At 39.9% G+C, this 23,195-nt stretch overlaps 2 protein-coding genes and 1 long non-coding RNA gene across 3 annotated transcripts; 2 read left to right on the forward strand and 1 right to left on the reverse strand.

The window, feature by feature from the left end:
• Positions 1 to 23: 23 nt before the first annotated feature.
• LOC115586766 (uncharacterized) lies at positions 24 to 1,010 on the forward strand. Its single transcript, XR_003984912.1, has 3 exons — positions 24 to 211; positions 358 to 646; positions 746 to 1,010. It is a non-coding gene; the product is annotated as an uncharacterized LOC115586766 (long non-coding RNA).
• A 1,411-nt stretch (positions 1,011 to 2,421) lies between these two features.
• Positions 2,422 to 15,594, forward strand: cax2 (cation/H+ exchanger protein 2). The gene is made up of 20 exons (XM_030426074.1): positions 2,422 to 2,602; positions 6,606 to 6,758; positions 6,855 to 6,961; positions 7,074 to 7,182; positions 7,869 to 7,985; positions 8,073 to 8,134; positions 8,893 to 9,045; positions 9,159 to 9,350; positions 9,452 to 9,551; positions 9,634 to 9,775; positions 9,931 to 10,114; positions 10,312 to 10,411; positions 11,859 to 11,992; positions 12,094 to 12,125; positions 13,198 to 13,310; positions 13,426 to 13,571; positions 13,654 to 13,748; positions 13,825 to 13,903; positions 14,006 to 14,114; positions 14,459 to 15,594. Exons 1-20 carry the CDS (start codon positions 2,533 to 2,535, stop codon positions 14,530 to 14,532), a joined length of 2,271 nt encoding a protein of 756 aa, XP_030281934.1. The 5' UTR covers positions 2,422 to 2,532; the 3' UTR covers positions 14,533 to 15,594.
• On the reverse strand, positions 15,582 to 22,413 carry LOC115586754 (kelch domain-containing protein 10-like). Its single transcript, XM_030426093.1, has 10 exons — positions 22,128 to 22,413; positions 21,355 to 21,447; positions 21,030 to 21,251; positions 19,441 to 19,595; positions 19,204 to 19,352; positions 19,015 to 19,099; positions 18,872 to 18,938; positions 18,740 to 18,787; positions 18,514 to 18,653; positions 15,582 to 17,841 (listed from the first exon to the last, which is right to left on the reverse strand). The coding sequence occupies exons 1-10, from the start codon at positions 22,207 to 22,209 to the stop codon at positions 17,632 to 17,634; spliced, it is 1,251 nt and encodes a 416-aa protein (XP_030281953.1). The 5' UTR covers positions 22,210 to 22,413; the 3' UTR covers positions 15,582 to 17,631.
• Between the last annotated feature and the right edge of the window lie 782 nt (positions 22,414 to 23,195).

Raw genomic sequence — 23,195 nt, forward strand, 5'->3', positions numbered from 1 at the left:
GTTGTTTTTTAAAAAGTGCATTCATGCAATTTTTAAAAAACAACAGCTGTTCACAAAATGGACTGCCAACACTTCAGCTTGTAAGCTGACTTAAGAGCTGGGGATGTGAAACAAAAAACAAAAAATCTTCCATGTCATAGCCACTATTGACCATGCTGTGGAGCTATTTTCTCTGTCTCCGCTACAAGAAGGCACCGTGGATAGATCAATGGTAGGACACACACACACACACACACACACCTTACTAACACATACTCTTTCAGAAAAATTTATATATTATGTAAAGATCTTATTTTTTATGTATTATTATTATTATTCATATTTTTTCTGCTGTTGTCTTTTCTGCTTTGTTCAAAGTCAGCTGCAGAAAGCATCAATGAATGTGTTCTACATGAGGGCAGTGAATGGATACAACTTAATTGTCATGATCCCATCACGGCAGCCGTGCCCTCTTCCTTGTGTATGTGTGTTCTCCCTGTCTGTTTTCCTCCTGTGTCCCTTCCCCTGTCTGTTCTGTGTGCCTGCATGTGGGCGTGGTTTGCTCTCCACAGGCAGCAGCCAGGTGGATCCAATCTTCAATCAACTCCCTTTAAAATCTCTGGGTTCCCATACTGCTGGCTGCCAGATCGTTTCGTCAGTCTCTGTGGTTGTTCACACCTTGGCTCTCCAGTATTAGTTTTTGTCGCTACATTCTGTGATTAGCTTGTGTTGCTAATGTCTCTGTGCCTCTCCTGCTTTGCTCCAGATTGCTGTGCCATCGCCGTACCTTGTGTTTGCTGCTGCTTTGCCTGCCTGTGGATTCTGCCTGCACGCTGTCTCATCACCTGTGTTTCCCTGCCAAGCGAATACGCTCGGGAAGACAGACCTCACCACGCCTTGCCGCGCCACGACACCTTCACCCTCGTCACTCCTGGTGATTCTTCAAGACATGTCGGGACCCTGGGACCTTGCACCACCTCTCGCACTATCCTCACCTTGCTGTTCATTAAAAGAACTATTATTCACTGTCATCCATGGTTTGATTTGTGCTTCTGGGTTCAGATCAAATTCATAACATCAATGTTAACGTGACATAAAAACAGAAGGACGGTTCAGTAACAGTAACACTTAATAAAAAACACAACTTAAATATGGCAAATGTATTTTTATTTGAACATTAATTTATTATTTCACTGTTAACAGACAAGAAATGCTTTATAAAACATTTATTAAGCAATTGTTTAAAGTAAAGTTACAACTGATGTTTGTAATACTTTGCAAATGGTACTGTGTATTTCTTAAAAAAACATTATTTGGATGGCCATTAAAAAGTTGCAACTGAGCGCCTAAATGGCTTGAAATTCAGAATTTATTAAAAATGGTTATTACAAAGTATTACCCTAATAACAGCCACAACATAAGGCCAAAGTTCAAGTTACAAATTCTTACTTGTGACTTGGTGACAAGTACAATTCTATTGTTGACATTTCAATTTCAAGTCATCAGGTATGCTCTGATTTTGAGTATTTGGGTGACAGGCTATCTTATTTGTGCAACTTGCAGGTGGGAAAAAGATAAATTTAATCTATTATTAAGAATGTAGTAGAGTATTTAAATGTCACATGTTTCAGAGGGAAATATTCTAATTTTACATGTGTTTTTTGTGTGTTAGGTTTTACAAAACTTTAGATGGTGGAATGTCACTGAGTAAAGTGTAGGCCTCCCTAAGTATAATTCAGAGGAACAGAGAAACAATTGTACTTTTGACTCTGCTGCAATTATTGGATGACTTCAGTTACTAGTTACTTTGCAGTTTGTTTGCTGTATTAGTGCCAACGTGGTACATTTTTTAAAATAGGTTATTTTATCTGCAATCCACGAAAAATAACTATCATTTTACTTTCACTTGTATTTTCTAAAGTGCATTTATTTCCAGAATATTACATGTAATACTTAAGCGCATTGCATATCAGATACTATTTTAAGAAGACATTGACTTTTACCAAAGTAGTAGCCAATTGTAACATATATATTTTTATTTTTATGACTTTTGGGTTCTTTTTACTCAGACAAACACTGATAAATTAGTGTGCAGCTACAATATTTAAAAAGTAATACACATAAATATATAAGAAACCTGATTGTGTGACATATAATAACATATACATTCTGTACAATGATGAGGGCCTACTTTTAAATGTTGTTGTTGAATGCAGGGCTTTTTCTTTTTATACAATTAAGTGTATTTCTTTTTCAATGTAACTACTTTTATTAAGGAAGAGGGTCTGAATGCTTCCTCCACCACTGCAGCCCAATGACACATCTTTAACGGCACATTTAAACAGGTCAAGTTTATGGTTGGTTTTCTCTTTACGGAGCTCAACTATGGTTGCCTACATTTCCCACAATTCTAGGCGAGGTAATTCCTCGTGAATCAGTGCGCCTACTTCGCAGCACCGGCGCGACAGCAGCAGCAGCGTCCGTTCAGTGAGAGTATGAGCGGGTCGGAGCAGCCGACCTCGACCCCACGGTGAGGTATTTGTGCCGGCGGAGATGTCCCTGTCTTCCACACAAAGCTCGGACACGAGCAGCCGGAGGAGGAGGCCGGCTGAATACACACAAGGTGAGCGACTGCAGCTCATATTTAGCTTGTGGTAATAAAAAAACTTTATTTGTACGCTAACAAGGAGACTGTGTCGTTAACAACGCCATCACTACATTCTCCATTTTAAATCCGTCAGTATGTGTAGGGCTGTTATTTAACGTGATTTGACTGAGATGATGAAAAAAAGGCTGAAGACAGCGGTCCAGTGTACAGAACAGGGCTGCTGCGTACCGGACGGTCACGTTGGATTCATTACGATGTAGTCCGCCCACCACCCCCCTGTGTGTATATGTGTGTCTGTGCGTGTGTTCCTGTATTAGCACATAGTGAGGACTGGGTTGCTGGAACAGAATGAGGACATTTTAAAAAAGTGCAGACATCACAGTTTCAAAATGCTGTTTGAAGGTTAAGACATGATTTTTAGGGTTAGGGTTCAGCATGTAGTGATGATGGTTAGGTAAACGGCTTGGAAATGCATTATGTCATTATGGGGGGGTGTCTCTGTCCATGTCCATGTTAAAGGTGCACATTGGAAATCCCTCTTTGCTTCAGTTTGTTTGCAGCTTTAAAACAGTCATCTGCAGCTATCCAAACAAATTATTTCTATTACTACCATTTTCATTTTATATAAGGCTCATGTATAAAAATGACAGACAAATAGTGAAAAATAGTCCATCACAGTTCCCCATATTCTGAGGTAACATCTGCAGCAACCTATTCAACCACTTCTTGAAAAAAAGTGGTAAGGGGCAACTTTTACATTCCCTATGCCTTTTTCACTCGCTTTGTTTATTAGTTTTAACAATTAAAAAATAGATATTATACATGTATGCAAAAGTACTGAAAAAAGATGCACCTTTTTAATCTTAGAAGTAGGTGGTCAGTTCAACATTTGTAAATTACCTCTTCTTAAACAGCCAGACATAAGTAATGAAGTGGCGAACACGCCTCCCAACAAAATTATGGGGTTTATGATAGGATAAGGGCCAAAATGAGGTTATAAAAAGGTAGATTGCTTTTGGCCCAAAATTGAAATATTAACAGAGAAAAGCAACAAATCCTCGCAATGGAGAATTTACAATCAGGAACTGCTCAATAAATTGCATCAATGATGAATCGATTGTCAAAATATTGAGTTAATCAAATTATACTTTCTCTATTAATCCATGGCAGCAACATGTCTGAATCTGAAAATTCATAAACTGCCAAATCGGTAACAATTTAATATATGTAAGATAAAAAGTGTGAGTTCATGAATGATGCCCTGACTACATGAATCTACTTTGATCTATGCCCATCATGATATAGATATTAATAAACTAGTGAATAGTGAAATAAACTGATGCTGCACAATCATTAACACTTATAATATTTAAAGAGTGTGCTTATTTCAGGAAGCAGGTTTTTAAAAAAGAAAGAGGAAACAAAACAAGACTGATGTGTGAAGGGGCAGTTTTGTAGTGTATAAATGGGGAAGTCATGGCTTTCTGTGCTCTCTTGTCTCATGATGCCAGTGGTTTGTCAGTATTTAAATCATCAACGCTCTGTATTGTGAGAGGCAAACCCTTGAAATGAGCAGTGAATGATCCAAGATGTTTTTTAACCTTTCCTTAATTGCAGTCATGCCTCTGGTTTCCTTGCAGAACAAATCAAGCTGTTGTCAGATTGTTAGAGTCAATAATCAGATCAAAGACAGACAGAGAAGCTTTTTGACCTTACAAGGAAGATTGTACTATTTATACCTCGAGACATTATACTGCAAACATCCACACAATAGTTATTATCCTTGATGTACGGTGTTAAACTGATGGAGATTGTGCCTGGGTCAGGCGCTATTGCAGGCCTAAATACTATTTGTATTATGGTTATCGGTGACGTCTCAGACCTTGGGTTTTTTTGGAGGGTCATTTATTTGATTAGAATTTTTCTTTTTACATATTAAGCTGTGTTACCATTAGGGGTGTGCCAAAATATCGATACTACGATATATCGCGATATTTCGTCTTGAGGTACGTTATCAATACACTGGTGCCAAATATCGATATTTAAAAATGTAAAAAAAAATATATATATATTTTTTTTTGGCCCACCACCACCACCCCTCTTCGGAGGACAGCTTTATCTTTATTCAAACATAGATATACAACCAAATAAAATTAAAAAAGTGGTTTAAGTAGCTCTGAAACCCACACATATAGATATTTAATGATAGTTGTAGTCAGTGTGTGTGTTAAGAAGAGACACTGTGCAATATACTCTTTGTTTACTTGGCTTTCATTCATGTGAAATTGATTGACAATGTTTTGTAATTCCTGTGAAATGGATTCAGTGCAGTCAATAAATTCAGAATTTCTTCAGTGACACAGATATCGTGATGTATCGTGGATGAAATTTCTTGCAATATATCGATTATCGCAGAATCGCTGTATCGTGATATTATCGTTATCGTGAGCAAAATATCGTGATAGTATCATATCGCGAGGTACCTGGTGATACCCAGCCCTTGTTACCATTAATGGTAGTCTGACTCTGGGCTGTACGGTATATGTTGACCTGTGTGACTCTGCTCTGCAGAGAAATTGCTGTAGATACGGGGTGTAACTGACACAGTTTTGCATCATGTCAGTACTAGGACTGTCTCTTTTTCAAAAAATCAAGTTAGAACTAATTTTTTTTGCCTTTTTCCTGGTCGAGAATTATGGAGGCTGCGTTGGCAATTATAAATTAAAGTTTTGACAGCATTTCGGGTGCAAATTTAGGAGGCTCATCAGAAGAGCGAAATCTTGAAAGATGATTAGATTGATAACATGCATGGCAGCATTCGGTAAGGAACATGTTTCTATTTTTCAACAGGCTCACCAGTTATTATTATATTAGAAATATCCATATCTAACCGTTGTGCTGCTCCAACGACGGCTCCGGTGCGATCCGGGGGATAATGTAAGTAAATTCGAGTTAAAACACAGACTTCGCTTATCCCGTGCAAATGCGCCGCACAAAACACAGACGTGGTGGGGTAATTTCTAAATCACTTGAGGTCCCCAGGTAAAACTAGTCCCATGCGAATACAGCTGCTTTGTTAATTACTTTTCCATCTACGGTGAGGAACCCAAAATAATTCCATACACTGCTATGAAAATGGAGGACACTAGTGAGCAAAGCCGTACTGAGTGGACAATCATGACACCAAAGCATCTGAGAAGTAAACAACATTGAATTGATAGGTCAAGGGTCAATAGGGCGTGCAATAGGTCAAGCTGATTTAGAGCGCCCTCTGCTGGATCACAAGGCGAACAAATTAAAACGATCTGTTGTGCTTATAGACTGTACATTTTGTTTTTCGAGCAGGTCACCACATTCGAATACAAACTTTTCCCTCCACTTTCTAACAAATTTTCGAATTTCGAATAAAAAGTAACAGCCCTAGTCAGTACACATGGACGTTGTTCTCAAGAACACTTGTCTTGTATTGCAGTCTGAGAATAACTACAAATGTTAGATGATGTTTCCATTAAATGTTTTAACGTGTGGTCCAATTTTTTAACCAAGGTATAATATGTTTAAAATAAAACATATTATACCTTGGTTTGCAGGTAATGAAACCTTAGCACTGTTCTAGTAAAATTAGTTTTATAAACAGAACAGTTGACTATATAAAGGAGCAACACACTCAAAACTCAAAGCTATTTTGTCTGGTTATTAAGATGTTAATTACATCCCAAATTCATTGTGTATTAGGTTGACTATGGCATCAGATTTTCACCGTATGATAAACTCTCAGAAATTACCACGATATTACAGTTTTACACATTTATTAGCCTAATTATTCGTTACAGTAAAAAATACAGGAAAAAAACAGTACAAATACAGTAGCACAGTAACATCATCTGTATTTTCAGCAGTACACAATAGTAGTTTGCATTTTTCAGAAAAAAGACTGTCGCTGTATTTCCTGTAATATTCCTGTCTTTATGTATTTACATATTTTGGCTACTTACCTATTTCTTGCTTGGTGTTGCAGATTCTCCATGGGAGTCTGATCCTCTGGCAGGTCACTATCAAGAACAGATCCATGACCGACTGCATGGCGGGCCACAACCTATTTCAACTGGCACTTCACATCCCTCCATATGTCCTGCTCTGTGCACAACAAAATGCACATCTTCACACACATGTGAGTACTGGGCACCAACATATTTAGATCTCTTAATCGCCAATATGTGGCGTGTTTTTTAACACTAACTTGTCAACTTGTTGCTTGTTATTTAAGGTCCGAGCCATCATGCCTGTGATGACAGCTGGGTGGAGATCCAAAGCAAGAGAACCATCAGAGCAGAGAACGAAGTGGAAGCCAACAAACTGGTCAACAACTACAGGGTAAGATGTCTGAATTCAAATGTTTCCCTTTATAAATCAACAGTGGTTTAGGTGAAGCACTGCATGCAGGAAGGATGATCCCTCAAACTGTGTCTGTGTCTGTTTGTGTCAGTTTGGTTTTAGAAAATGGAAGAGCCATGTGACAGAGCGTCCATTTGAAGTCAGGTCAGAGGTTGTAAAAGAGCTCTACTCTGAACTGAACGTCATTAAACCTCATTCAGGTACAAGTTATGATGCTTGTGTTAAAAGATTATTAAGGTTTATTACAACTTGAGCCTTAATTTTGTAGATGTGACCATTGTTTTTTGTGGTAATAATAATAATACACTCACTAAAGAAATTACTGAGATGCAAACACTACAACAACTGCAAAAAAAAATCTGACAGCGAAATAAATTAACAATGAGACAATCTTCACACAGGTTGTAAACACACCCACAACTCAGCCACATCAGTTACAACTTTATTTTGAAGAAAAACTGCAAGCAAGTGGACCTGAAAAGCCACAGATAATCCACTCATTGTTTAGAAAATGAGAAGTCGGTCTGTAAACATAAACATACAACTATTTGATACATTCAAAAAGACAAAAAGGACAGATGGACACAAAAAAGTAATGAAAGAAAATAAATAACATTTGGTCAGATCCCTTCAGTAATTCATATGATTCAATTGACAAAACCAGTTCATTAAAAAACTAACAAATTAATATCAGTAATAATCTTCACAGGTATAATGTTATTATTACTGGGAGAAATGTTACTTGGCTAAAGCTACAAAAATAACATCCAAGTTGTATTAAACCAACATTATTATTTATATGTAAGTCACATGGAGACATGTTGTTACTGTGGCTGCTGAAGAACCTGTCAGCCTTTTTAAAAATGTTTTGTCTTCTTGGTTTTAGGTCGCCTTATCACATGTGGAAATTTAGCATATGTGTTTCTCTTCGGTTGGTGGGTCTCCCTGATGTATTTTCTGGTCGGCATGCTCATGTTCATCACTATCTCTGGTATACCATATGGTAGGTGTGCCAATCAACAGGGATTAATTGTTGTGTTTATCATTCAAAAAGATGGTGTCCTCATTAATTGTATCTTTCACTCTCCAGGCATGCTTTGCTGGAAGTTGTCATGCTACTTCCTGTGGCCATTCGGCAAGTCGATCCACGAGGTATTGTTCAGGTTCAGTTGATGTTTGGGATGTTTCTCCTGCTGTTTCGTTTCCCATTTCTGTAAAGAGAATCTTTTAGTTTCCTCATTGTTTCTCAATGACTTGTGGTCATGAATGCAGAGATTTTGCTGCTATTGAAAAGCACTGCAAGTACTACTTGGTGCAAACTGACTTTCAGCATTCAAGCAGAGATTGAGCTGTCAAAGTAACATCCTCTATAAACCTTGAAACTACCTGCTGTCACTTAATTTCTGTCCTAAAATTCTCTCTCAACAAACGTTTTTACTCTAACACATTTGGGACTAGTCTCTATTTTATATTATTTGATTTCTTACTGTTTTCATAAATTTGATTTATTTTTATTGTGTAGTTTTGACAACAAATTTGATAATTGATTAAGCATTAGGTTATCTATCGAGCAAAATATCCATAGTGTCCAGTTTCACAATTGTGAGGATTTGCTTCCTTTCTCTTGTTTCTATCACACTGTAAATGGGATATATTTGGTTTTTGCTCCGTTGGTCTTATAAAACATTTTTGAGACTCTTCCTTAGCTCAGGGAGATGATGTTTGATGTGAACTATTTTCTGACATTTAATACACTAAACAATTGATTATTTGAAATAATAAAAGACAGATCAATCAATAACGAAACTAATTGCTATTTGCAGCCTCAATTGTGACTATTCTTGATCAAATGTAACCTTGGTGATCCAATGAGCCAGAGATAACACGCTCCACTGGTTGTGTTTCTCAAGATTGGAAATACATTGAGGAGATGTTGTGAGCAAGCACCAGACTGTGACTGTAACGTAGAGGGAACAGAAGAAAACTCTCCAGTTCTGCTGCCTTCACCCACAGAGGTGGTTGTCCCAGAGTGGCCTGGACGACCTCTGCGCACTCCCTACTGGGTAATTATCATGTGTGAAATATACAGTACATGTAGACACACAACACATGAGCACTTTTTATGCTTTCTGCTAAATGGAATATCAATCATAGAATTTTTGTTGTTGTTGTGTAGCATCGTTTCTCCACCTACGTGTGGCTGCTGCTGGGATATCCTCCTCTGGTGGTCATCCACTCCCTGGCCTGCTTCCTCTCTTGGATCCTGGTCTTCACCATCCCTGTCTCCAAGATGAACGCAAGGACCCTGGGCGTCATTCTTCTCTTGGCTCCGGAGGATGTTTCTGTCTCCACCTGCTCACAGAGGAAGGCAAGGGAAAGATCAAATTTTTTCATCCATAGAGCGTAATCCTAAAAAGATTACAGAGCGTTGGTTTTTTGCTTGCTTTATTTTTTTTATTTGACCCTCAGCCTCAAGGCTATGAGACCAGAGCTCTGCTGTGCTGTTACCACGCTGTAAACTGGTACTACTACAAGTACACTGTTGATGGGATCAATGTGTTCGCCGTCAGTATCCTTTACCAGTAAATATGTGTGTATATGTGTGGGTTTGTCTTGTAAGGACCTGTTGTTATCCTTGACTCCGATCTCAGACCTCCTCCCTCTTGTAATATTTGCCATGATAATCGGATATATTGACAGAGAAAACCAGTACGCCAGCTCTGAGGTCAAGTTCGCCATAGCGATCGGCTCCATCATTCCTCTGTCTTATTATATTGGTATGGGCATTGCCAGGTGAGTTGTTTTTATTTCCTTAAAACTCACCTGCACAGTGACGTTAGAAGTCAAAGTGGATGTTGCCTTTTAAATGTAGTGCACCAGAAATGTTAAAAGTGTTACACATGTTCATATAAAGTGCTTCTGATGTTAATTGTCTATAAAATTTGCAGTATCTCCGCCCAAAGTAACTTCGCTGTGGGTGCGGTGGTGAACGCCAGCTTCGGCTCAATCACAGAGTTGACCTTTTACATCACAGCCCTGCTCAAAGGTCACCACGCAAACAACAAGTGTCTTCAGGAAGTTGTTAAAGCAGCACTGACAGGCACGCTACTCGGATGCATCCTCTTCATTCCTGTGAGCCAATCAGTCTCTTTTTACATCTTTTAACAGAAACATTTGAAAATTAGAAGTGGTTTGTATGAACTTAATTTCAATCTGTACACTCAATGATAAAATAAATCCATGAGTCAGTTACTAGACAAGTTCAAAAACATCAATATAACAGGCTGTGCATCATGAATGAGGCTCCTGGCTTTGTCTTTTTTTCTCAGGGTATCTGCATGATAATCGGAGGGCTGAGACACAGTGAGCAGACGTTCAACAGTCGCTCTACAGGAGTGAGCTCTGCGTTGCTTTTCATCTCTGTAGGAGGCAAGTAAACCAAAACACATCAACCAGCTATACATTTTTGAACGTGCAGGAGTTGGTTGGTGAGCAGGATTACACAAAAACTACAGTGCAGATTTCCACGAAACTTGGATGGAGGATGGGTCTCAGCCCATAGTAGACACAGTTACCTTTCAGGGACAGATCCAGAACCTTTTTCTCACTTTCTTTAACATTGCACGATTTAAACAGTGTTTTTTTAACATTTAACATCATTCATTTGAAAAAAGGGGACTGTTGGGTCTCAGTGGAGGTATGTGCCAAATTAAATGTTAATAGGAAACAAGTTCAATTTGATTCAGTTTAAATCAAACTTAATTTTCATCCAATACTGCTAAGATCTGCTACTGAAGCAACAGACTTCAGTTTGGCATTGAACTGGGAATGCAAAAAGCAGTTAAGTGTAGAGTAATGTATAAAAAACAGGGTAGATATTAGATAATAGATTAGAGTTTACGCTAAGATACAGTGCAGGTTTAAGTTCAAGTAATGGAAATAGTGAGACATTATAGACTATAGATTATGAGAGTATGTGAGAGCACATATAGTTCAGTCCTGTGCTGGTGTATAGCAGTAAGTATGAGCCAGCAGCCTGTGAGACAGAGACTGTCCCAGAGTTCAGCAGGGTGACAGCTGAGAGGAACAAGCTGTTCCTGAAACTGCTCGTCCTGGAACAGACAGTCCTTTAGCGCCTCCCTGAGGGGACCCCCCTCATCAAACTGGCCCCTAACTTACTCACACACTTATCCCTTCACATCAACTTAGCTGCAGTTTGTCTACTGGGACACCTGTTTGGTCATTTCCAGAGACGTCGTACAGGAAACAGCAGCAGCAGCGTGAACCTCCAGATTCAAACGTATTGTTTTTACCTCCTAAAGAACACAAAAAGCAGCAGCTGCTTAAAATGCCGATGCTTCTGCCACCCGATGGCAACACATGTTACAGCTACATTTGTTTTCTTTTTCCAGCTTCTGTTTTCATTCAGAGTTTTACATTTAATACTTGCACCACTCGTATTCTAAAATAAACTCTAAAGATTTAACATAACTGAACCATGCTTGTCTCCACTGGATATTTGATAACAGTTCAACACCAAATAAAGTTTAGGCAAATTCATGTAAAAATTATTTCTCTATCTAAATATTGTGACCATGACCCAGGCTTAACATGAGTTTTTAAAAATTTTACATGAGACAAGTCAGTGTCTTGAGAAAAGAAGGTCACATGTTCAGAGATATTCTACCCATAAAGAAAAAAATCAACCCCAAAAAGTTACAATCTTACATGAAAACGCTTAGATGATTTTAAGGTGATGGTGGCAGTCACAGAACCAGCTGTACAGCTGTTTTGTTATTTCCCTCCACTGAAGCAGAAATCAGCTGCATTACCAAAATGTTTGACACTGACTCCTCCGCCTGACTGTCAATGGCAGGTGTGTTTGCCCCCACGCTGTTTTCCAAGGCGTATGGAAATCTGGTGTGTGATGCCTGCACTAACTCCACTGGAGGAAACAGCACGAGTAACAGCAGCGGGCCGTTCGTCTGCCACAACTGCCACTACGATCTGGTCGGTATCGTTTATCAGGAGGAACTCCCAAACCACTCATTTTACAAAAAAACATGTGTAACTTAACACTGAATTATGTGTGATTTGATTTCTTTCTACAGAACAACGGTACATTGTTCCACAACCATGTTGAGTAAGAAACTGTTATTTTCTCTTCTCATTTATTTAGTAATGGTTTTGAATGTATTAGCCCTTGATTGTAGGTGTGGAGCCATTCAGAGCCATTCAGTTACATTCAGTTCAGTAATAAAAAAAACACTACACCTGACTGAGAAAACATATTGAATGAAACAAAGTTGTAATTCTGTATTTGTATTACCATTATGCTTTGAGCAGAGGTTAATTTGAGAACTCTTCTCTTTGATGCTCTGACATCCAAGAGTATCAAGTAACAAGGAGGTTTCAGCACTTTTCTCTCTCAGTTGATTTAGAAACAAATCCAGAACAGATAGTCTAAGATAGTCTATGATGTACATATTGGTTAGCACTGATTTAAAGGGTAACTTTAGTATTTTTTGGGGGCAACAGTTAATAAATGTGTCCAGTAATGAGTGGGCAAATGCAGGCAGCAGCCACGAATTGGGCTCCAATGTAATCACTGCTGTTAATTGCAATCCGCCTCAGATGCCCACCCTTCCTCTCTGTCCTCTCCCGATCTCCCCAATTTGTTTCAACCAAGCTGAAGTTGGTGATTGTTGGATCAGTGTAAAGATGAACCAATGTGGATTTGGTGTGTTCTTGTTTTGTTTGTTTTGTCAAGTTTACGGCGATATAATCACTGTTTCTTCAAATGGAGTCTGGTGGCTTTTGCGAGAGCAATCGCAGCTGTTTTGGGTTAGAACATAAAAAAACATTTTAATCTTTGACTAAAATGTCTGTCTCTGTAGGGAATCCCTTCAATAATGTTGTCTGGCGCTTAAAAAACAATCTGAGCCTGCCAACAAGCACTTCAAGTGGTTGTACTTTCACATTGCCTGCAAGGATTACATTGCAGCCGCAGTCTCACTCAATACTGGACCAGCTTCAAGAACGTTGTCACCATTACTCACTTAGATCCAAACACAAATAATATCCAGGTTGAGAGTTACCAAAGTTACCATTTAAGGTGTCAAAGACCAGAGCAAAAACCATATATTGTAAAAGAATCCAGTGAGCTGTTATATCCTCCTTCCTCCCTTGTTTATTGCGTGTGTTCATGTCTTCAGGCCGCTGGTTTACACAGTTTCTGCCCTCTTGCCTGTTGCCTACATCATTGGGCTGACATTCACGCTGAAGACGCACTCCCACATTTATGACATTCACGTGGGAGAAGAACAGGGTGAGCGTCGGCCTCTCACACAATAATCGTAAAGATTTTAACACTACAATAAAGTGAGTGTTCTTCTGTCTCATGATAACACACCACACCATCATCTCTTCACCTGTCTGTGCAGTGACCAGCCACCATGGAGCAGTGGTCCACTGGTCACGCTGGAGGTCTCTGGTCATCCTCATCATGGCCACCGTGCTCACGTCTGCTTGTGCCGATCTCGTCACGGAGAACATCCAGCCCATACTGAACCAGCCCAACATCTCTCAGGTCAGGACACGCACCTGAGTGCGCTGAGGTAGCTCTTATGTGATCATCCGGCTGTTCTTAACGTTTTTGTTTCTTTCTGCAGTATTTCATTGGGGTGACAGCTCTCGCTATGGTCCCTGAGATCCCAGAGATGGTTAACGGGATCCAGTTCGCACTCCAAAACAACATCAGCCTCAGGTAAATCCTGTTTCTCTTCAGAAAGGTTCTGTATGAATAGATACGTCTGTATTCTAAATGAGTTGTCTTTTCACAGCTTGGAGGTGGGGATCTGTATTGCTGTTCAGGTCTGCATGCTACAGATTCCAATTCTGGTCTTATTTAATGCTTTCTACGTAAGACACCCTTTCTTCATTTTCATTGATTCATTCATATTAACACCTGCTGTCTGCTCTTGTATAGTTTCTGGAATAAAACACCATCTCTGTTTTGGGTAGGATGTGGGCTTTGTGCTGTTATTCAGTGACCTGCACCTGTGGGCCAGTATCTTCAGCGTTATTCTCGTCAACTACATCTTCATGGACGGAAAGTCGGATTACTTTCAGGGTAAGTTTAGTGTTTTACAGAACATAAAATTTAAGCGCTTTTCAAAAATGACAAGACTCTTGAAGCCTTTTTTCTTATCACTCAACTATAAATGCAATTGGGAAAATATTGCAGAATTTAACAAAATAATTTGTATTTTTTGGTCACGATCATTTAACTCTTTCCCACTCGTCAGGAGAAAACAAACAAATGTGGCAAGTGGATTGTCAGAACAGCCAAACAGGCTTCAGGAAGAGTCACTTGGCGCATCTGAGTGTTATGATTACAAACCACTGACGCTGACTAAAATCAACATGACAATCTTGTATAGTGACTATTATTTCCTGTCTTGTTTTTCCTTCCAGGCACAGCTCTGGTGGTTGTCTACCTTATTCTACTGGCTATGTATTACTTCGCTCCATCTCCAGCAGGCTGCTGACACATTTCAGCAACATTTCGGACCACATTTAATACCACTCCCCAGATGACAAGGTTTTATTCTGACAGGATTATGACTTAACGCTTATGCATAAATCATGACACTGGCCTATAGTTAAAGGATTGGTTCACCTAAAAGTGTTAATTCAGCCACCATCTACCCGACCCTCATGCCAATGGAAAGTCAGGTAGTTTTGTAGTCCACAAAACATTTCAAGCAAAACAGAGCTGCAGCATTCACCTAGACAACTGAAGAAGGGGGCTAGTTTTAAAATAAATAAATATTAAATATGTAAATAAATAAATTGTTCCATACAGCTCATCCAGTGTAATCCAAGTCTCCAGAAGCCCTGGGATCCCAAATCGATTTGAATAGATGTTATTTACACCTTTGACCTTGGTAAAGCTTGTTCACCCACCTCAGACAAGGTGAGGGCGCTTTCAGCTCAGCAGCTTCAGTGAAGATTTCAGCTTTTCAAAGGGTGACAATAAAAGCTTTTAGTCAAATCAGTTTGGGATGTCAGACTTCCAGAGACTTGGATTACACCAGACGAGCTGTATGGAATTATTGTGTTTTAGTTTTTTTTAAATTACATTTTAAAACAAATCCCCATCTACTTCAGTCGTTTCACTTTCCATCTGCATGTAGGTAAGTAGAGCATGACTGAATTAAAATTTTTTGGTGAAGCTATCCTTTGAGTATTTTTTTTCTTATGCTAAATTATACAAATGACAAAACTGAAACTTTTAATCTCAGGTCGGCACTCCTACTGTAAAATGTACAGTTTGTAAGGTAGCACACTGACAGATGACTTATTATGGTCTTTGTAAACTGATGAAAAAGATAGAGAAGCAGTATTTTTACTATGTGCACTAATGCTATTTTGTTAGGTACTGTGATAATACATTTGTATACTTTTTAAATGGTTCGTGTCTGTCAGAGTTAATGATACAAGTACATTATTTTAAATAAACTGGCACCATATAGCTGTAAAACGAGGCATGGCTGGCTGTGCTTAACAACAAGAACAATAATCCATCAATACAACATTTTGAAAAACTGGCTGCCTGTGTGTTTATTGTTTGTACAATAAAGGAGGAATTACAAAACGTAATGTACATTACAGCCATAACTGCCTTTGAGGAGGCATTCACCTTTTCTCCCAAGAGATTATGTAAAGTCACATGCACACCATACCGACATGCAAAAGGGATCATTTTAACATCAGAAAAATGATGCAAATATAAACATCTCATTCTTAAGCAACGTAGTACATTTACCAAGTCAGAGCATGTACCGAAGCAGACTGTTGCTTCACCATAAGATATAAATAAGGCCATAACATGTCAAACTAAATAAAAAGTAACGAAGGCAGAGTTTTGAATGTGAAATAGGAAAATACGGTGAATGACACAGTGAGTTTGAGCTTAGCATTAGTTTACAGTGAACATGTGAAATAAAATGCTGCAGATACTCGAGAGGTCGATAAAACAGGTTAAAAAAAGAAGTGTTAATTAATACAAACAGCTGGGAGTTTTATTAGAGTATTTAAGCTTGTTAGTCCACAGCAACCTCAAAGGATTCGTTTTCATCAAAGTCATCTCAGCGTACCGGAATCTAGTTTCACAAAAATTACAGTCTGTTAACAGTTTGGCCAATGTTTGCGGAGCTCAACAGAGTCTGATCACAGTATTTAACGTCCTGAGTACGCCTTACATACTCTGCCTTGTGACTAGTTACAAAAGTCCCATGCCACTTAATTTTCCAAGTACCACAGCAAAACATTTGAGAAGAATAAGACAAAAAGTAAAAAACAAACAAAAATAAAACAATAATACAGCTTATGTTACAGTATAAAAAGGTTAAAGTGGAGTTGAGGCATCAAGTGGGAACTGAAAAGATTAAATCAAAGTTGAAAAGGAAAAAAAATGCAGCAACACGTTCTGCTAGACATTGTAATAGAATAAAACAGCAGCACAGTGTTTAAAATAAATAGGTGAACTAAAAAAAAAGTCTCCGTGGATTTAAATTAGAGAAAAATCTTTAGCTGCGAGCGGCATCTCCTGATTCATCACGAGCAGAAACGTTCAGCAACAGCGCACCAGGTAAATCACAGGGGCAGAAAACAGCTACGTGTACACCGTTCAGAGAGCAACGAACAAATAAAAATCTAAATAAGAAGACTGGTTTACAGAAATATAAAAACAACGTGTGACATTTTGGAAATTCAGAAGGCACCAAATGACAAAATAAAAAGTCTTGAGAATCACTGCGGGGCTACAACTTCTTCTCATTTGTCCAAAAAGAGGAAAAATAAGCGAAGAGGCACAAGAAGATTCACAGTGATGCCGTGTCGCAGATCTTAAAAGATCTGACCACAAGGCTTGACACAAGGGGAATGATATTCAGTTTATAATCACAGCTCCATGTCAGCATGCAGTGAGAAAGTCCTTGAGGCGAAAACATGATTCCTTAAATAATTGACCTAATTAGACAGTGAAGAGGTATCACAGTGATTATGTGTCCATGCTTAATCAGCAGCGTGCCTCTTATGTCGACTAACTAAATGGAAATTTAAAAATGGAATCAGCACTGTCTGATTTCACCTACATCACAGTGGGAGCAGCAGCAGCTGACTGAACGTGTGACAGAGATGGCGACCGTGCTCAGCATCATTGTCACTTCAGCGATTGCGGAAACAAGCTGATCTCTAGAAGCAGAAGCAACATTCATTTCGCCTTCAAGAAGTGGACTCTGGAACACTGAACTATTCATGCTCATGCAGCACAAGTGTCTGACGGTGATAAAGTACCAAAATGACAAGAGCAAGTACCTGGTGGTGGAAATAAGCACACTACAGTGAGTTCGGTGGATGCATGGCTTCTGGTTTACGCGTGCAAACTGAAATCTATTAATACTTTCCTTTTAAAAAGAAAGCACAAGTTTCCATAAGACTAACGTTAAAAGGCATTCAAAGTTGTTTGATAACCGTCTGACATCACGAAAAACTTTTCTTTGTCCTTTGCTTTTTTTTTTTTGCCAGGTTACCTGCGTTTTTAGAGTCAGTGCTGTTACGTCACGTACCGCCTCCTTCAGTCTCTATTTGAGCCGCTGAATTAGTGTGTGTGTCAGTCCCAGGCTGAGCAGCTGAAGCGTGGACAGCTGGGCTACGTGAGGGAAAGCTTTCAGCAGTTTCTCCCAGGTCAGTTCCAGCAGGCTGGGCACCACCAACCACACTTTGTACAAAGAGCCCGTCCTCCTGTTCCCGGACATGTTGACGACACCGCCGTGGACGTACATACAGCCAGCCTGCAGGAGAAAGTGACAAAAAATGAACATTAAACTGATCAAGCCTCTAATTATGCTCAGATTTCAGTTTAACTGCCATCAGGACTAACATTAGGCTTTTGTCTGTTTTATTGCAAACTGACTATCTTTGGCTTTAGTCTTTAAAAATGCAACAATTAATCGATTCAAAGACAGTTAATTACCAACTGTCTTGATATCGATTAAGTGTTTCAGTCATTTTTCCAAGCAAAAATGTCAAACACTTGCTGGTTCCAGCTTCTTAAAAGTGAGGATTTATTGCGTTTCTTTGTCATTTATGATCAATGAAACATCTTTGGGGTTCTGGACTGTTTGAACAAAAGAAGAAGTCTCTGGGAAATTCTAATGAGAATTTTTAATTTTTCAACCTTTTACAGAGTAATTTATTAATGGATTAACTGTGAAAATACTCTGCAGAATAATCAATAATGAAAACATTCTTTAGATGCAGCCCTAGTAGGCTGTTTGTCAGATCAAAGATCACCATGGGTTCTGACATTTTACCAACTAAATCATTAATCAGATTATAAACTATTAATCGACCATGAAAATGGTAATTAGTCCTGATCAGTCCTACAGCAAATACGTTTCAGTAGATTTCTCTTCTGCCACTCGGTGCAGAAGAGAAATCTGTGTGAATGATATTAAACTAACCGGAGTGACAGCAGCACAGTGAAAGTAGGCTGGTTCTGGCATGAGAGCAGGCAGCTTGGTCCAATGAAAGGTCTGTAGGTTGATCTTCCACAGGTCAGACAGGATCATCTCCCCATTATATCCTCCACATATAAACACCTCTGGAGGAAGAAAGAGTGAGATATTCTTTATAAAACAACATGTCAGACAGGTATGTCCAGGTAAGGCTGTGTGAAATACTCCTTACCATCTTTCACCTGCACACAGCTGTGACACCGGCGGGCAGCAGGATATCCTGCGATAACAATGACAAATAAAGTTAATTGAATGTCTTGTCTTTAAATCCTCTATTCAGCACAAAAAAGGTTGGATGACAAACCTATTTTTTCATGAGGCTTGGTGACGATTTCCTCCCAGTAATTTGTCTCCAAGTTATACGCGTGAATCTGATAAAGACACACAGAAATTAGTAACAAACTGTTTTTTCTGTCAAATCTTTCACCGGAGCTCGTCCGTTCTCACCTTGTCAAGAGGATACGACGTCCAGGAAGTCCCACCTCCTAAAATATATATTCTCTGTCCGTCATGAGCTAGTTCATGTCTGTACCTGTAAAAACATGCATTCAGTTTCAGTCCATCTTAATGAATATTCTTGTGATTCACTATAGGTCACACATACTGGAGCCGTTTCAACTATGACTGCGTTCTGACCTCTCTTCAGGCAGATCTGAGGGTGCGTTGTTGGGTTTGAGGTGTGTCCACTCTCTGGTGGTCAGGTCCAGCCGGTGCAGGTCAGTACTGTAAAGGTAGCCCGTTGTTCCTCCAAACACATAGAGGTAGCCGTTTATGATGATCATTGCCTGAAAATGGAGATGTCTGTTGTTTGAATACACGGCTACGCATACGTGATGGGCTTAATATCTGTAAATGTAATCCAGCTGCAGTTACCTGTCCGTAGATCTTGTTGGGTTTCTTCCCTCTGCAGTTGAGCAGGTTCCACCGCTTGTACTGAACGTTACAAACATGGACGTCATTGCCGTTGTTTTCACCAAATGGAATCCCAGTGCCACCGAACACGAGCAGGTTGTTGCCATGTAAAACAGCTGAAAGAGCGAGAGGGAAGTCGACATGATCAGTCTCAACTGCTCCAGTTCAACATCTTAGGAACAAAGATTCATTCAAATCTAGATACAACTACAAATATACTGCTCATGAGGATACAAAAAAATCATAAAGATTTGTTCAAGGTGCCCCTGTGGACCTTTATTTCGATCATAGAGCAGCGTTGTGATTCATTGGCCCAGTGTGTTGTTTCACAGTGATATGAGACACAATAAACAATAAAATAAAAAGGTTTCACAAATGTCAGAGTCAAAGTCACGCCGAGTGCAAACTAAGACAGCGTACGGCATTAAATCCCTGAAGGCTGACTCTAATCTTGTTACCGAGTGCATGTCAACCCACTGATTGTTTGCAGTGGGTCAGACAGCTTAAACAGAAGGAATTAAAGGAGCCCTGTAGAGTTTTCTTGCCAACAAACAAAGCTTCCGTTTACATTCATTCAACAAACTCATTGTCTGTATCCTTGAGCTCCAACACCACCTATAACAACTGCTTGATTGAAACAGCATTGTTGACATCCATGGTTTTATCCCAAGTCTCTTCAATCACATCCATGTTATCCTCCTTCCTTGTGTCTCAGTCCCTCCCACAAAGGGGGCGTGGAGAGGAAACCATGCAAAGAGAGAAGGAAAGAGTAGAGAGATCCCCTTCCTCTGAGGTGTCATGGAGTGATGTCATCTCATTCAAATGTACCAAATGTGGGGGCTATGGCTAATCTCATGTATCCTTGTTCATAGAGATCCCTGCTCGCTCTTCAGAGCAGAAGCATGAGCAAGATGGCGGAACGGAGTGACTTCAGGGTCAAGCAAGGAGGGAGGAAATATTAAATAGGAGACTTAGGATGTGCCCCTTGTTAACGCATTTGCTGTGTCTCAATTCAGGGTCTGCATCCTTCGGAGGCCGCATTTGAAGGCCAATTACGTCACAATGCGAAGGCTCCTCCAAATGCAGCCCACAAGCTACTATCCTTCGTGGCCTCACATATCCCAAGAAGAAGAAAGAAAGAGAGAAAGCAGTCTTCAAAGGTGAGTCCTTCGGAGAGACCTTGTTAACCACATCAGCCGTTGTTAAATGGGGGAATTTAACAACAGCAAAAGGAAAAAGAAGGCCGCATTTGTGGGTTGCATTTGGAGGAGCCTTTGGATTGGGACAGCCTTCATGCGGCGTTGTGATGTAATTGGCCTTCAAATGCTCCTCTGAAGGATGCAGACCCTGAATTTAGACACAGCAAGCAATTATCTTCCCTGCCCTTGTCGGAACACGACATTGCTTTTGGTGCATTAGTGCCACCTGTAGCTCAGTAGGATAATCTGAAGCTATCAAGAGAAAGATGGAGACTCTCATACAAACATCATGACAAAGTCCTACCAGGGGTCAACAGCATACCTTTAAACAAGACAAGAGTGTGTCCTCACCTGACATGGAGGCCAGCTCTGTGGGCATGTAACCCTCTGTGCGGACCTGCTGCCAGGTGGCTGTGGCAAAATGAAACCGCCAGAGCTCCCTGAAAAGAGGGTAGTCTTCGTTGTCGGACCCGCCTGCCTCCTCAAAGTCTGGGTTGTAGCCTCCAAACACGTACAGGTTGGCGCTGTCTGCCACACAGCGATGTCCACTGCGGGCGGGTGGCACACAGTGTCCTGAGGGACGGGGAAGACAAAGGAAATGATGCAACTAGCTCGCCTAAAAAGATTATCTGGCATAAGTCTCCATCAGTAACAGTCAGACGTGTGCTTTCAGCACCTTCTCTCAGGAACCTGTTGGGGATACGCAGGTTGGGGCAGGAAGGGGAGAAGATGCGTCGAGCCTGAAGCCACCGTGCCCGCTTCTTGGAGCCTGTTAGTCAGTCACCATACAACAAGATGTGAGAGATGGAAAAACAAAAAAAAAGGACAGTTAGATGTTGGGTAAAGGACACTGAAGAGTGTTTTGTTGAGAGTCTCAGGTTAAAATGTTTATCACCAGAACTACTAGATGCCATTCAAAGTGGTTCTTCAGTGTTTTTGTATCCAGTTTCAAGCTGTTTATTCAGCTAGTTAATGTTTTTACCAAAAGCCACTTCTGTTGGCAAACACTGTGTGGAGTTGAAGGCCCTTTGACACACTAAATATAAATTATTAATCGTGTATTTGCAGGTACAGGACGTTTCCTGAATTGTTATCAGTGAGGTAAAGCTGACCTAAGCAGAGGCTATTCCTAATGCTCATCCCTCAATTCTTTATCAAGTCTCTCATGTGGGATGTTTATTTAAAGTAAACAACTGCAACAATAGGGCCGTGTTAGCCTGCTAGGTGCTCATTCTCTTACCAACTCCTGCTGGCTTCCGTAGCAACGTTAGCTAGCTTTAGCCTGATGATACACCACATCGCCTACTCACACAAATGAGTGTCCTGGTGCACACGAAGACAAAATAAACTATGAGTAATGTCATCTAGATCAACATTAGCTCCTCTGTTTGCTCTGCTGACTGCCGCAGGCTGCTTGTTCCCGCAGAGCACTGAGCTTTGTTTACAAACCTGAGTCGCGAATGAAGGGCCTCCACGACAGTTTCTCAAACTTGTTGAGCTGACTGAAGGTTCCGTCATGTTCGGCCGACATGTCGACAGGGAGCCACGCAGACCGGGCTCAGCAGACCGGGCTCAGCAGACCCACACCTGGACAACGACCCGCTTCGGTTTGACCAAACGCAGTGGCATGAGACCGCGGGTTCCAGCAATCACAGCGAGCTAAAGAAACAAACAGCGCCGAGCGTCCACACCTGCTGCTGCTGCAACGTCACAGCCAGCTGGCCTCGACTGACCAATCAGAGGAGGCGGGACGGTTCATGATGCGTTCAAGAGCCACATGGTGGTGTTTATAGTTGTGAAAGGCTGCAGTGGCCTGAAACTGTCAATGTAAATAACAGTTAAAACACAGAAAAAAACATAAAAATAGAATCTTTTTAAAAAACAGAATAAAAGCAAAACTGAGTCTAATAGAAAAGTTAAAAAAAAATGTGTTATTGATTTTTCTCCAGATTATGTTCTTGATCAAACAGAAATGTTAGTAAACAGAATTATTTTTTGTCCAAATAAGTCAAAAATCTGACAGAAGAAAATGAGTTGCCAGATGTAATGTTGTGTGATGTATGTTTATTATGTTCACATTTGAAGTGGGTTCGAGTCTCGTAAAAAGCACTGTACAAATTGAATATATTATTATTACCATTATTATTATTATTACTACTATTATGAACTATTTTGGTATTTCATTAATATTTCAGTCACTTTTAAAGCAAAACAAGTGTCTTTGTCTAGGTTTTCTTTGTCATTTAAGATAGTTAAGACTCTGGGTTTTGGACAAAGAAAGCAACTTGGAGACTTAACTCTGAGCTCTGGATAATTTTAAATAACATTTTTTCAAATTATCATATATTTTTGCAATCCAAAGATACTAACGTCACAATCTCATAAGATTTAACAGCAACAAATTCTCACAAATGAAAAGCTGGAAGCGATGACTGTTTGGCATTCTTAGTATAAACATTGTCACAAAATGGGTTTTCATCTAAAGTGAAATACCAGAGAGTCAGGGTGTGAGGAATA

This window comes from Sparus aurata, chromosome 8, assembly GCF_900880675.1.
Source record: "Sparus aurata chromosome 8, fSpaAur1.1, whole genome shotgun sequence".
NCBI classification, from domain to species: Eukaryota; Metazoa; Chordata; class Actinopteri; order Spariformes; family Sparidae; genus Sparus; species Sparus aurata.

Coding starts and splice junctions, on each gene's coding strand:
- cax2 (XM_030426074.1), top strand. CDS start 2,533: ATGTCCCTGTCTTCCACACAAAGCTCGGACACGAGCAGCCGGAGGAGG. Junction 7,986..8,072: donor TATCTCTGGTATACCATATG/GTAGGTGTGCCA, acceptor TTCACTCTCCAG/GCATGCTTTGCTGGAAGTTG. Junction 9,776..9,930: donor ATTGGTATGGGCATTGCCAG/GTGAGTTGTTTT, acceptor TAAAATTTGCAG/TATCTCCGCCCAAAGTAACT.
- LOC115586754 (XM_030426093.1), bottom strand. CDS start 22,209: ATGTCGGCCGAACATGACGGAACCTTCAGTCAGCTCAACAAGTTTGAG. Junction 19,596..21,029: donor AGAGCTGGCCTCCATGTCAG/GTGAGGACACAC, acceptor TCGCTCTTTCAG/CTGTTTTACATGGCAACAAC. Junction 18,788..18,871: donor CAAGCCTCATGAAAAAATAG/GTTTGTCATCCA, acceptor TTGTTATCGCAG/GATATCCTGCTGCCCGCCGG.